The following is a 15,636-nucleotide window of genomic DNA, read 5'->3' on the forward strand; positions in this document are numbered from 1 at the left end:
CACTTCTGTATGAATAACATTCTCTGCTGTAGAGAGGAATTTCTGCATTGTACTCCTGACTTCAATTTTTTTTTACCTTTTAGAATTGCATAAAATTGCAGACTACAAATGTAGTAGCAGACATCTTATTCTTGCCCTGAAAATATGTCTACCTATGGGCATTAAGAAATATCCCTAGTTCTGTCACCTATCCAGTGGGGGTTCAAGAGAACTTGGTCAAGATATCAAACTTCTAAAAAATATCTTGAGTTCTTGGTAACTAAGAGATTCTGACGAAGGAGGAGGGTTAGAATTTCAGCCTGCGAATAAAAAAGATGCCAAATTTGTAGCATAAGGCTTCAGCTTTTCCTAGTGGAAACGCTGTTTAAAAAGTCCTCTGATGGTTATTACAGAGTCAACCAAATAAACAGGGGTCTATACATATATAGTTCTATCTTCTACCAATGCGCGCACCCACACACACACACACACATACACATACCTTCTTAAAGACATAGGAGTGTCCCTCTCCTCACCTTTTCAAAGACAAATGACAGAATTAAAAGGGAAAATGGGATAAATGGACATGGAGAAAACTGATTAAACCCCTGTATAGGTTTTCATGTTGTTATAAAAAAGATCCTTTTTTCTGAGCTGAAGAAGCTGAACTTGGTTAGGAAATGTCATCTCTCTTCTAGCAGCCCTGGGGCTGATTATATGCAAAACCCCTTAGAATAAGGGTTAAGATGTTCAGTGGTGGGTGCCCAAAAGGAAGTACAGAACAATAAGAAAATGTTTAGGTCTCTCATGGGAGACACATGAATTTATAACTAGAAAGAATTTTAGGCGATCTGTCCCCTTTTTACTTAAAGATTAACCCAAGAAAAGTTATAGAAGTGGCAGCTCCAAGAACAACCTATAAAACTAATTAATAACAGTTGGCTTAGAGAGTTTCAACCACTCCATATCGTTAAATTTCTTGTAACCTTGCTCTACATAAGATATAAAGTCTTTCTGCAGGCCACGCTCAGTGGCTCATCCCAGCACTTTGGGAGGCCAAAGTGGGAGGATCACTTGAGCCCAGGAGTTCAAGACCAACTTGGGCAACATCATGTACAAAAAATAAAAGTTAGATGGGTGTGGTGGCACACGCCTGTGGTCCCAGCTACTTGGGAGTCTGAGGTGGGAAGATTGCCTGAGCACAGGAGTGGAGACTACAGTGAGCCATGATCATGCCACTGCACTCCAGCCTGGGCAACAGAGGAAGACTCTGTCTCAAAAAATATAAAAAATGAAAATAAAATGAAGCCATCTTGCAAAGAATTTATTTCCCAAAGGAATTTATATTCCTCATTTAACTATCGATCCCTTTTCCATATACTGTATATAATACGTTTTTAGTAGTGATATGGGGGAATTATAACGTTTACGTAGTCTCAGTATAAATGCAATACTCTTTAACTCTCTTTACCTAGATGTTGTAACATGTCAGTCAATCCTTACTAACGTGGCCTTCAGTTTGTCCGCCCAGTTTGGCTTGCTGCATAAATTGTCATCTCTACCACTTCCTTTTCCTCTGGCTGCAGCTGTTTCCCTTAATCATATGCATCTGTTAAGTAAAGGTTTGAAGAAACAGCACTACTCTTAGATGTGTAACAAACACTTGTTACTTGTGCTTAAAGGTTTTCCAGCCTCAAAAAGTTTACATTTCACCACTTTCTTCAAATATGGAAATTTTGTCTTTTCATACATTTTTTTCAGTAGTGCGTAAGAAGAAATGGAATAAAGATTTCAAAGAATAGTCTGGATGCCTAATATAAGAAAATAAGAACTATATATATATCAGATTGGGAATTAATGTTCTGTAGGGTCTTTTCATCCAATAAAAAATTAAGGGCTACTTAATGTGGAGTAGATTTTAAGCTTTCAGAAATCAGAAGACAGTAGAGATCAAGAATTAGGAAAGCCTTTGTAAGAGAATTAGAACTTCAGTTAGATATGACTTCCCAAAACAGAGGGAAAACCTTCCAGGCTTGGAGGATAATGTGAAAAGTGAGAAAGAACAAAAGCATAGGGTGTATGGTGGAAAGGAATTAAAAACATGGGAGGCCGGGCATGGTGGCTCACGCCTGTAATCCCAACACTTTGGGAGGCCGAGGTGGGTGGATTACCTAAGGTCGGGAGTTCGAGACGAGTCTGACCAATATGGCGAAACTCCATCTCTACTAAAAACAAAACAAAAAATACAAAAATTAGCTGGCCATGGTAGTGCATGCCCGTAATCCCAACTACTCAGGAGGCTGAGTCAGGAGAATCGCTTGATCCCAGGAGGCAGAAGTTGCGGTGAGCTGAGATCGCACCATTGCACTCCAGCCTGGGCAACAAAAGTGAAACTCCATCTCAAAAAAACACATATGGGAAAGGGCGGGTTTAGATATGTGAGAAATTTAAAAACAAATCTCTGGCTGGGAGTGGTGGCTCCCACCTATAATCTCAGCACTTTGGGGGGCCGAGGCAGGTGGATCACTTGAGCTCAGGCATTTTAGACCATCCTGGGCAACATGGCAAAAAACTGTCTCTACCAAAAAAAAATATATATATATTAGTGAGGAGTGGTGGTGCACACCTGTAGTCCCAGCACTTTGGGGGTCTGAGGTGGGTGGATCACCTGAGGTCAGGAGTTTCAGAGCAAGCGTGGCCAACATGGTGAAACCATATCTCTACTAAAAATACAAAAATTAGCCAGGTGTGGTGGTGCGTGCCTGTAATCCCAGCTACTCAAGAGGCTGAGACATGAGAAAAGCTTGAACCCGGAAGACAGAGGCTGCAGTGAGCCAAGATTGCGCCACTGCACTCCAACCTGGGCAACAGAGCAAGACTCTCAAAAAAAAAAAAAAAAAAGAGAGCCGCGTAGCAAGAATACAAGCAAATACTGTTTTCGTTTTTTCTTTTAAAGAAATGTCCTAGGGTAGGTGTGAAAAGTATTTTAGCCAAAGCTGACAGAGAACAACGTTTCCAAAGTTGTATGTCAAGTAATGCAACTGGGGAAGAGTGGGATGGAGGAAAGCAGAAGATGAAGATGTCTGTAAAACATTGAGGCAAATCCTTTATTTGAGATGAATCTCATAGGCTGAGCCTATAGTTTTTATTTGGTAGTCTATATGTCTAGGATATCTCTGGTGTAAATACTTCTTTGTAATAGGGAAGAAAGCAGGCATTTAAGACGGGTGGTTTGCTCACCCTTACAAATGTCGCACATTAGGTTACTACATGGTCTTGCATACCATTTTAGGCAGGGACCTCATGGACCCTGTTATTAGATGAGTTAAATATATCTTTGATAACATTACTTGGATCTGTAGGAAATATAGGAATTGTGGAAGGAGCACTAGCCCAAAAGTTGGAAAATGAAGGTTCTGGCTATAATTCTATTTAAATGAGCTCTATGCCCCCTACTGCCTCAATTTTAATGTGAAAATAATGCACCATGAGACACAGAGCTTCTCTGGCAAAATTATACTAAATCCTCCCTCTTCTCTGTAAACTGCCTATTTTGGGGATATCATATCCTATGTTAACATTATCTTTATGCAACTAAATATGGCTCTCTTCCTGCCTTGTCCTTACAGGAAAAACAAACAAAAAAACACAAAAAACCTTTAATTCTACATTCCATTAAAAATACTGAGAATATTTTTAAAATTCTCTAAATGACATTTCTAAAAGAAAAGTAAATTCTTTAGGAGCCTTACTAAAAACAAGCCAGAATAGTACGAGATACGCAGGAAATTTTCATTGACTTTAATATCTTAAAAGTCTAGGCTGGGTGCGGTGGCTCAGGCCTGTAATCCCAGCACTTTGGGAGGCCGAGGCGGGTGGATCACGGGGTCAGGAGATCGAGACCATCCTGGCTAACATGGCAAAACCCCTTCTCTACTAAAAAAAACACACACAAAAAATTAGCCGGGCATGGTGGCGGGCGCCTGTAGTTCCAGCTACTCGGGAGGCTGAGGCAGGAGAATGGCATGAATCCGGGAGGCGGAGCTTGCAGTGAGCCAAGATATCGTGTCATTGCACTCCAGCCTGGGCGACAGAGCGAGACTCCGTCTCAAAAAAAAAAAAAAAAAAAAAAAAAAAAAGTCTAAATCCCAAAAAAGACAGTTCAAATGAAAAGTCAATTTATGTCATCTTTAATTATAATTAAGAACAAATGTAATTCTCTGAATTTATTAAGATTGCCTTTTCTATCCTTTTTGTACTAGTCTCTCACTATGAGGAAATGAAAGGACAAACCAGGGTTACATAGAATAACACAACAGAAAGAACAACTCAAAATGTGAGAGCAAACACAAAGAAATATATTTGAGTAAATGTGAATTTCTTCCATTCATATGTTCTCCTAATCCACAATTTCTTTTCTAGATGGCCTACAAGGTGATTTCCTGCTTAAAAACTCCTTGATGTCTTCTCTCTCTACTTGTAAAAAAATCAAGGTCAGGGATAGTGGCTCATGCCTGTAATCCCAGCACTTTGGGAGGTTGAGGCAGACAAGAGTTCGAGACCAGCCTGGCCAAAAGGGTGAAATCCTGTCTCTACTAAAAATATAAAAATTAGCCAGGTGTAATGGGGTGTGCCTATAAACCCAGGATTACTTGGGAGGCTGATGTGGTAGAATCGCTTGAATTCATGAGGCTGAGGTTGCAGTGAGCCAAGATTGTGCCACTGCACTTCAGTCTGGGCAACAGAGCGAGACTCTATCTCAAAAAAAAGAAAAAAGAAAAAAATCAAACTTTTCCACAGGTCCTTAAACACCTTGTGTCAAGTGGCTTTTTCTTACCCCTCCAACCATATCTTGATACTATCCCCCCTCATCACTATGGTTACAGCCTCTCTCACTCACCATTTTTCAGTATCTTGAAAGCATGAAGCTGTTTCCACATCAGAGTTCACGCACATGCTTCAATTTTTTTTGCATGTATCTGTATCTAGATTCTTCTTACCGTACCTGAGTTTTTTTTTCAGAATCAAACCTCTTTACTTCTCACTTACCAATATTCCCTGTCAGGCCCAAAATGAATTGTAATATAACCTCTCTCATCAACTTGTAGCATCACTGACAACCTCTTAACAATTTCAAAGTATAACAGGTATTTTTCAATCTTCAACTTATACAGGATCACTTTATAGCATTTAACATTGTTGTCCTTTCCCTCCTTCTTGAAATTAACCTTCAATCTTGGTTTCTCTGATGGTTTCTTCAAACTCTTTTTTAAGCTATTTATTTATTTTTATAGATTGGTCTTTTGTCTTCCTCTTTTCATCTCACCCAAACCTACTGCTTTAACTACCCTTTATACTACAATGTTACCTAGATCTAAAAATCTAAATCTCTAAGGTTTCAGGTCTCTCCCCTTAAACTCTAGACTCTGAAATATCTCCATCTGCATTTCACTCTTTCCCCATCCCCCTCTTCATTCCTCTCATTTAATTAAGGTCTACTTCCTATGGACCTCTCTGCAAACCTCTTAGCCACATTTTAGCTCAACCACTTTTCAATGAATGTTATAAAATCACTCACTAATATCTATTTCATACCCCTCTAATCCATGCTCTACACTGCCACCAGTTGATGTCACCTTCCTGTTTAAAATGTTCTAATGGGCCTTTCAAGCCCTCTTAAATAAGTCTAAATTCTCTGGCATGCGATACATGATTCCCCCACCCTCCTTGGTCTCTAGCCTTATTTCTGAGCATTTTCCTATTCAATTTTCTATTTAACATGCTGTTCCTCATTAAGAGAGGTTCTTTTTTGCTTCTGTGCCTTATCACATATTGTTCCTTCTTTGTTGATAAAATTTCCCCAACTCATCACTCCTCCTTCAAATAAATGAAACAACTTTTACTAGTTTTTCAGCCTCTGGCAAAAACAGTCTCCCCTGACCCGTGCACATGCTGATTAATTTAGATAATCTGTTTAGTGATACTTATTTTGGTTTCTGGGTGCATATGTATGAATTAGGTTGTGAAGCAGAATGAATTTTTTTATAGAATCTAACGAAAAATGGAAAGCCATTACCCTAGTGGTTTGTATCAGAACACCCTTTATATATGTAAAGTCCTGCTTCTGGCTATTCTCATTATCCCTACCTTCCACCCCACCCCCACCCTTTCAGTTTTTTTTTGTTTTGTTTTTTCAGGCTAGTCAAAAGAAGCAGTAGAACTGGAGAAGGAACAAAGAAGTCTGTAGCAGGTTGTTACCAATTAGTTGTAAAGGGACTGTGATCAGCCCCTAACTCTTTGATTAATAAAAGCAACAAAGACGTCTGTTAAAAAGCTCTGAACAAAATGTAACTTGTAGTGTTTCAGATGTAGGTTTGCCAATACAAGTTACTAAATGACATTTTCTTTGCTAATAACTGATGTGCAGAGAATAATCATTACTTTTAGGGATTGGGTCCACAGAGCTAGAGTGAAAAATTACCAGCACACTAGGCAGGATAGTAATCAGAAACAAAATATCTAGGTCACAATCTGCAAATGACATTTTTGGGGAAAGTTTATTATATGAATTATTTCCATGGATTTTCATTTTCAAAACAAACTAAAAAAAAAAAAAAATCTAAATTCAGAAGCCAAACAAGTTTGACATGATTGACAATGTCTTTTATTTTTGTTCCTGGAGGCACTTGCTTTACTTCAAGTTTCTTGGGATTGGAATGGAGACTCGGCTGCACCAAGTAAATGAAGTTATTTCAACCCCCTTTCTTCACTCTGATCTACATTAGGCATATGCTATGCATTTTCTAAATCCTACCCTTTTAATGTGACTACATCCTCAACATAAATCTTAAATACTCTGATAAGCCATAATTTTAAAAAGTATTTATCAATATACAGTATTTTTAAGTGTAAAGGCCTCTAATTATTGCCATCCTTTTTTTTCACTGATAGATAATATTTTATCTATTTATGGGGTATATGTGTTTGATACATGCATAGAATTCGAACAACTCCTCAGACACTATAAGAAGCTTCTCATGGGGGAAAAAACTGAAAGTAAGGTCATAACTAAAATATTAATTGCTTGTTTGCTAGTGGTTTTCCAATAATCTATGTATTATTGCTTTTATACTTTAGAGAGTCCATTTTAACACTATTGAAAGAAAGAAAGAGAGAGAGAGAGAGAGGGAGGGAGGGAGGGAATATAATCAAATATAATCAGATTTGATCCAAATTCTCTGATTTCCTAGGTCTCTATGCCATTAGCAACCTCAGTTCCTTGAACTCCAAGATGATACACATCCATTACCTTCATCACAAAGATGACATGTGGTAATTAATGGGCTAATACCCGTAATACAATCTGAAGCTCTAGCATAAAGACATTCTATAAGTACAAAACACTTTCTCAATAAATCTGCATGAGATGATTTTCACATGAAAAAAGTTTACGGTTTGTCTACAAATGACTGTATGTTAACAAAATAGATCTACTGCAATGACTAGTTCTTTCCATCAATGTTTTAGAATGAGTGAGATAAATATTTATCAAATAATGACACAGATAATTATAGACCGTAATAAATGCTATGAAAATACAGAGTGCTATGAGAACAAGGTGGTGGGCGGGAAGTAGGCACTTTTACTTGTTATATCTTTTAATCTTAATAATACTTTTCTCAGGTTATCATGAAGAAATCAAGAAATCAGGTTAATTAGCGTGTCAAGTTCACACAGCTTAAAGGTGGGGAGAGCCAGGAACACAGGTTTCACTTAGAGACCATATTCTGTCCACTCTTCCAGTATTTTGCTAATATCTGCATTGCTAATACTCTCACTGACTGCATTTCTCTGCTCATTCTCCTTTTCTCAATGAGGCTTACCCTAAACACCCTATTTAACAGGTTCAACTAACTCCTTTGGTCCACCTTACCCCTCTCTATGTTTTTTTATTCCAAAGCAGTTACCACTTTCTAAAACATTATTTTATTTGTTGTGCATATTATCAGTGGCCTTCTGGTAGGTGATAAGCTCCAGGAAGTTAGGGATCTTTGCTTGTTTTGCTCATAGATGTCATTCCCCTACTCCCATCCCCAGAATAGTGACTGGTACCCAGTGGACACTGGCCCAATTTTCCTTTCCCGTTTTTCAGCTTTAGCTGTATGCAAGAACTTGTTTAATCCTTCTCTCACTTTTAACTACTAGGAAAACAAAGAAGTTTGACCCTATATCTGAGACAAATTTATATTCAAGTAACATTTAAATTTAGCCTGAAATTCTATTCTGTTAAAAAAAAAAAAAAAAAGTAGGGTCATTAGTATCATTTTAAAAATCCTAGCCATAATAAAAAGTGATGAAAAGACATGTCAAGCAAACTCTGAAATGTGGAAGATGCAGAAGAGGATCAATGATCAGTATTTAAGAGTGTCTACTTGCATTTGATGATGCTGTAGTGGCTAAATGTGAGACATAGATGAAACATAAGAATCAGAGTACACTAAAGTAGTAATTGCTAAACCTTAGGGATTTCAAAAAACAGGTAAAGTAAAAAAGAGAAAAGTTGGAATGAAAGAGATGTCAAATTTTAATTTGGCAACAAAGGGATGTTAAGAACTAAAAACAATTACTATCACTGTAATTTCATCAGAACATCTTATCATAAAAAATTACCTAATTTCAGAATAAAGGGCAGTTATTTTTATTAAGTCAATTTAGATCTATGAGCACCTCATTATATAAAAACAGTTCAACATGAATTTAAGATCTAAATGTGAAAACTCTTAAAAGATGCTCTGAAAGAATTTTTATAACCCCAGTATAGAGAAGGCTTTAAAAAGAATAATACATTTGATATTAAAATTAAAACAACTTCTAGTCATTAAAAGACAACATATTTAAGTGAAAATGCATGCTAAAGAGTGGAAGAAGATTTTTTTTTTTTTGAGATGGAATCTGGTTCTGTTCCCCAGGATGGAGTGTGGTGGCATGACCTCGGCTCACCGCAACCTCTGCCTCCCGGGTTCAAGCGATTCTCCTGTCTCAGCCTCCTGAGTAGCTGGGATTACAGGAGCCCACCACTACACCCGGTTAAATTTTGGTATTTTTAGTAGAGATGGGGTTTCACCACGTTGACCAGGCTGGAAGATATTTTTAATGCCTACCAAATATTATTACGAAGAATACATTTAAAAAAGATGCAAATAAAAACTACAAAACCATTTCATACTCTTCAGAATGGCAAAAATTAATCAAATATTACTACTAATATTTTTGTACCTTCTAAAATATCTGGAATGCAAACAAGAAGACCCTCTCTCATGCATTATGGACTGGAAGGTGTACTTTGTAGAGAAAACTGACAGTTATCTAATAAAGTTGAAGACATTTATACCCTGTGGTCTAGCAATCTACTACCAGATTTATAAACCAGGGCAATCTTTCTCAATGACAGCTTTTGGCTGCTACATTGAATGAGGGGCACTACTAAACACAGGCCAGGAATGCAAGGCACTTTTCTTGCACAAAGAAAGTGCTGCTCAGATTGGGCGCGGTGGCTCACACCTGTAATCCCAGCACTTTTTGGAGGCAGGGGGCGGGGTGCGGTGCCACAGTAGGCAGATCACTTGAGCTCAGTTCAAGACCCACCTGGCCAACATGGTGAAACCCTAGTCTGTCCAAAAAAATTAAAAATTAGATGGGTGTGGTGGCACATGCCTGTAGTCCCAGCTACTCGAGAGGCCGAGGTGGGAGGATTGTTTGAGTTTGCGGGGGTCGAGGGTTCAGTGGGCACTGATCATGCCACTACACTCCAGCCTGGGTGACAGAGTGAGAATCTGTCTCAAAACATACATACATACATACATACATACATACACATACATAAATAGTGCTGCTCCACGCCTCATGACTTGAATATTCTGTTGGACATTCGTAGAGGGGAACAGAAAGAGGAAAAAATCCCACTAATGCCAGATAATTCTAAAGAGGATTTAATACCAAGTTTATTTGTATAGTTTTAATGAAGATGAAGATCTGTTATGAGTGCAACCACTGTGTAAAGAGGTAAGATTGCACTTTTATTTCTGTTTAAACTTTTCTGAAGATAGTTTGTCATTTCAGAAAATCATTTTCCACCAATGACAGTTCCAGCATTGGTACTTGAATGGCTAACTCAACATACCTGTCATAATCTGTAGCTGTTGTATTGATGGAGACACCACCCATTGGTACAAAGCGTCTAATTACTACTATTTCTTTTAGCAGCGCTTCTTATATTTCAGTGGGTACATACATCACCTGGGACTCTTGATAAAATACAGCATCTGGCCAGGCACAGTGGCTGATGTCTGTAATCCCAATGTCCTAGTGCTTTGGGATACTGAGGAGGGAGGATCACTTGAGGCCAGGAGTTCAAGATCAGCCTGGGCAATATAGCAAGACCCTGTCTCTGTAAAAAATGTATACCTGTAGTCCCAGATACTCAGGAGTCTGAAGTGGGAGGATCCCTTGAGCCCAGGAGTTTGAGGTTACAGTGAGTTGTATGACTCCAGAGATCCTGTCTCTTACATTATTTAAAAACAAAACAAACAAAAAAAAAAACAGATTTGCATCAGTAGGTTAAAGTCTGACGCTCTGCATTTTCAACAAGCTCCCAAGTGATTCAGATGTTGCTGGTCCACCATTACACCTGGTAGCTAATCTTGAATGTAGTCTTGAGCTCAAGCATTTACAAAGTGAAACACACATTACTTTATTACAAATTTTTCTTATTTTATTAAAGCCATTGCTTTCTTTAAAGTATGAATATAGATTATTATGAAGTTCATTTTAGGATAGTATTGAAAGAACTATAAAATATTTTCTATGAACATGGGATGTACTTAGGGTCAAGAACCACTGCCCTAGAAGTCTTACACAACAGATACCTAACATACACAGGAATATTCCTTATAGCACTGTTTAATAGCAAACAAGTGGAAACAACAAAAATGACCATCGACAGAAACCTGACATAGTTACATAACACAGCACATACCACCTAACAGTAAAAGTAAATAAACTAGAGCAACCTGAATAAACATAGATAAATCTTGGCCACGTTGTATGAAGAAAGCAAGCTAAAGAAAGATATCTGTATTTAAATAGTCTTAAGACAATCAAAATAAAACTATATAATAATGTTCATAGGATATAGGTAAATAGTTAAGTATAAACATGTGGATATAGGAAGGATGCATGTCAACTTTGGGTCACTGGTTAGATGTGGGGGGAAAAGAGAATAGCATTTAAGAGAGATATAGCATACCAAGGACACTTCATTATTTTTGTTTTTTGTTTGTTTGTTTGTTTTCCTCAGAAAGAGTTTTGCTCTTGTTGCCCAGGCTGGAGTGCAATGGTGCGATCTTGGCTCACCACAACTTCTGCCTCCTGGGTTCTAGCAATTCTCCTGCCTCAGCCTCCCGGGTAGCTGGGATTACAGGCATGTGCCACCACACCCAGCTAATTTTGTATTTTTAGTAGAGACGGGGTTTCTTCATGTTGGTCAGGCTGGTCTCGAACTCCCGACCTCAGGTGATCTGCCCGCCTCGGCCTCCCAAAATACTGGGATTACAAGCGTGAGCCACCGAGCCCGGCCGGACACTTCGTTTTAATTGGTAGTTTTGTTTAACTGGGTGATGGGTACATGGATATTCATTATACTGTATGGCACCAACATTTATATTGCTATGTTAGTTCTCATTTCACTAGGACAAAACTCTTAGGCATGAAAAGGTGTTTGGAAAACACTGCTCCAAAGCAAAGGATTCAGGACTAGAGAAGACCCAGGTTCAAGCCTCAATTCTACTTCTGACTAATTGCTTAGCTTTAGGCAATCGAAATAATTAACTTATCTGGGCTTTATTTCATCTGTGAAAATTCCACAAACAGCCAGGTGCGGTGGCTCACACCTGTAAACCCAGCACTTTGGGAGGCCAAGGCGGGTGGATCACCTGAGGTCAGGAGTTCAAGACCAGACTGGCCAACGTGGTGAAACCCCGTCTCTACTAAAAATACAAAAATTAGCCGGGTGTGGTGGCGGGTGCCTATACTCCCAGCTACTAGGGAGGCTAAGGCAGGAGAATCATTTGAACCCAGGAAGCAGACGTTGCAGAGAGCCAAGATCACGCCATTGCACTCCAGCCTGGGCAACAAGAGCAAAGCTCCGTCTCAAAAAAAAAAAAAAAAAAAAAAAAAAGCCACAAACTCACTTTCTCTCTCCAACTCGACAGGCAAATGGGGCAATGTATGTGAGAAATTTTAAACAGTAGGAAGGGTAGGAGTAATTTTCAGAATTAAGAGCAAAACTTTGGATAAATTAGAAGTAAAATCTACCAGTAAATAAATCAACCAATAAAATATACTCTATTTTCTTGTCATCACTGCTTCTAAAGATCTTAACACCAATCTTAATATGGAAGAAATTTTAAATCTTAAATAATGGCATAGGGACAGTCATTCTCCCTATCTTTATGCTGACTGTTCATCAAAGGACTGAAATTCACAATATCAAAACAAAGTAAGAGCACTGCATTAAAAAGTATTCTCATTTAACATATATCAACGGTCACATAACCAGAGTAACTGTTGCCTATATGGTTCTCACTGCCCTTTTTTATAAAGTGAGCAGGTGGCACATTTTATTAGCCCTATATTACAGATGGAGAAAACTGACTCAGATGTGGGATAGCATGCCCGGAGTTGTAGACCAATTCAGTGAAACTTGGAACAGACACTAATTGCTTAATTCTTCTGTGTTCATTAAGCTACTAAAAACATTATTTTTTCATGATGTTTTTTGGTGATTTTGTTTGTCCCAGGAAACAAAATTCTTTGTCAGCAGTCATTTCATAAACATTTCAAAATGGGAAAAGATACTCAAGGAAACAAGCTACTCATCAACTAGAGTACTGCACACTAAGGGACAAAATTAAAACTGCCTAGCCTGCTAAAAATCTAATCCTGTCCTTGCCAATTAACCTTATTAATATAGAGTAGGAGAAAAGAGAGGTCAAAATATAGGTGAAGGTGCCATTCATTTCCTTCTGGATTTCAAATGATATGACAATTACCGCACAACAGAGATTTTTACCTCTGCTGTTCCTTAAGTAACACGACCCCTATTCTCCACATAAAAACTTTCCAACAAGTTGGGCAGTCTCAAATTCGAATACTAGCAATCATGAGAATTTTCAAAATTCTGGCTATCATTAGATGTCACCCAACTGAAATTCATGCTATAAACATATGTAGGGAAACTATGGGAAAAAGTTCATTTTAATGTAAATTTCCCTGTTAATCTAAACAGATTAACGTTATTACAACATGTATCTGACTTTCTACTCCGACTCATGAGGCATTATAGTTTCATATGTTGGCACAAGATCTACAAAGATTTATTAGAGGCATAAAAAAATTCCAATGAATCATCTGTGGATCAAGCACCATATATCACAAAAAGTATTAAGCAAGAACACATTTCATAAACAGCGAAATTTAAAGGTCACCCTCTCTGTATTCCGTTATTCATCCTTTTGCTTACCAAATCTACCTCACCCTGAATTAAAGCGTCATTTACAGAAAATTCTCTTCTGGCATTGGCAGAAATCTCACCAAGGATCAAAGATCTGAACTTTTTTTTTTTTAAACAAAAACCCCAGGTTAAATACACTCCTTTACGAAAGACCCCACACAGTACAACCTAACACAGTACAATATAACTTTGTTTCGGGGTTAAAAAAAAATCCCAAACAAAACCTTTAAATTTTCCAATTCAAAAACGATTCCTGATAAGCCTACCTTAGAGTTCGAAAACAGGTAAGATTAAAGTTCAACCATCTAAAGAAAAAGAACCCTACGACAGCCCCACCGGAATACACAAATCGCCAAGCCCCGTGCAGATTCAATCTAAAATCGCGCCTGACAGAGCTATAAGGACATTCAGGAGAAAGCTTTTAGGCACCCGCGAATCTCTCAGTGCGCCAGGGAGGGGAATGGGAACCTGACCCCATCTTTTCATCCACTGAGAGAAAAGCAAAGGAAATGAAATGGAACCCTTCTCTTCTGCGAGGAGGACCAAAGACCTTCTTAGAGCGTCGGTCGGTCCTCCCTCCCCCGCTCCCTGACTACCGCCGCTCCACGGACCGCAGGGACTGTCCTACCGCTCCCCTTCACGCAACCACCAGAGAATCTTCTCAAAATCACAGACCCGATCAGGAGTGGCTTCCCCGCCTTTCCCCTGCGCCGAGAGGGATCCCGGTCGCCAACAACAAAGACGCTTCCCGCTCCCCTCCCCCCGCCGGCCCGGGCTCGTCCCTCCCGCGCTGCGGCTCCCGGCCTAGCGCCCCCTCCCCGGGCCCGGCTGCGGCGTCCCCAAGCCCCGAGGCCGCACGCACCTGCACCTGAGCGGCCCGGGCCGAAGCGCCGGGCAGAAGTGGTAGGGAGAGAACCGCAGCCGACGCGCTGTGCTCCACAAAGCGAGATCCGCGCTCCGGGCGCCGTCGGACTCTCTCCGCCTGCAAACGCGCCAGGCAGACGAGCGGGGACCAGGGCTGCAGCCCCCGGGGCCGGGACGAAGAAGGACGGTGGCGCCCGAGGGGCCCCGCTCGCGCTCCCGAGTCTCGCCTCGCGCCGGCCCTGCTCCTCCACAAGAGCTCGCGTTCTGCTGACTAACGGCCCCGGTGCGGGGCGCTGGAGCGGCCGCAGCTGCCGTCGGCTGCTCTCGGGCCTCACGTCCCGCGCGGCCGTGGTCTCAGCCGCCGCCGCCGCCGCCGCCGCCTCCCTTTCTGGCACCGCAGACACCACCCAGACCCAGCCAGGTCTTCCTTCTCTTTAATCCTGCTTTCTTTGCTCCTCCTCAGCGTGCCAGGCGCGGGGCTCGCTCCGGTAGCGGGAGGGAGACTGGAGGGGAACCGAGGGAACGAGCACAATCCTCACTGAGCCAGGAGTTGTCCACTGACTGGAGGAAGGTGCCAAAGCTGACCCCGGCTCCAGCCTGCGAGCGGGCGGGGGGAGAGACGGAGCCCAGCCTCGCCTCATTTCCACCAATCACAGGCCGCCCAGCAGGGTCGGAGACGCTCTGGGCTCCAGGAGAGGCTGAGCTCGCTCGGCAGGAGGCGGGGATTGCGGAAAAGAAGAACCAATAGGAGCAAAGGTTCCCCGCCCCTTTGCCTTGATGGACTACCACATTCGGGCCAATGGGGGAATTCTCATTTCGAAGAAAGCGGGACTTGAGAAAGAAGCTGCGCGGAGCAGGAGGGGTCGGGGCTGCGCCGCGTGGAGTGGCCTGGCCTAACAGCAGGGAGGGCAGAGCTATGCTCCATGACCTCCCAGAAGAGTCACGTGGGCTGACCCTGAGCCGGGGCGGAAAGGGTGCATTAGTTTCTTCCGGGTCATTGACAGAAGCGTCAATTCCTGGGAGTAGTTCGTTGGTTTTCCCTTCATCCTTTTGCCTGCTCCCGGCGAGGGGTGGCTTTGATTTCGGCGATGAGCTCCCAGAAAGGCAACGTGGCTCGTTCCAGACCTCAGAAGCACCAGAATACGTTTAGCTTCAAAAATGACAAGTTCGATAAGAGTGTGCAGACCAAGGTAGGAACCTGCCTGTTGCACCGTCTCTGACTC

At 41.0% G+C, this 15,636-nt stretch overlaps 2 protein-coding genes across 4 annotated transcripts in view; one reads left to right on the plus strand and one right to left on the minus strand.

The window, feature by feature from the left end:
• The window catches only part of ABHD17B (abhydrolase domain containing 17B, depalmitoylase), a 57,066-nt gene extending 42,536 nt beyond the window's left edge, over positions 1-14,530 (minus strand). The window contains exon 1 of the mRNA XM_050760920.1: positions 14,412-14,530. The gene's annotated coding sequence lies outside the window, so the exon portion shown is untranslated. The remainder of the gene's footprint in view (positions 1-14,411) is intronic.
• The window catches only part of C15H9orf85 (chromosome 15 C9orf85 homolog), an 867,064-nt gene that overhangs the window by 785,475 nt on the left and 65,953 nt on the right, over positions 1-15,636 (plus strand). For 2 of the 3 annotated variants that reach the window (XM_050760931.1, XM_050760930.1), the window contains exon 1: positions 15,055-15,603. In XM_050760931.1, coding sequence (XP_050616888.1) covers positions 15,502-15,603 — 102 coding nt within the window. In that variant the 5' untranslated portion in view covers positions 15,055-15,501. Of the gene's footprint in view, positions 1-15,054; positions 15,604-15,636 lie in introns of those variants that run through there. The other variant, XM_050760928.1, reaches the window with a different exon arrangement.

Source organism: Macaca thibetana, chromosome 15 (genome assembly GCF_024542745.1).
Source record: "Macaca thibetana thibetana isolate TM-01 chromosome 15, ASM2454274v1, whole genome shotgun sequence".
In the NCBI taxonomy this organism is placed as follows: Eukaryota; Metazoa; Chordata; class Mammalia; order Primates; family Cercopithecidae; genus Macaca; species Macaca thibetana.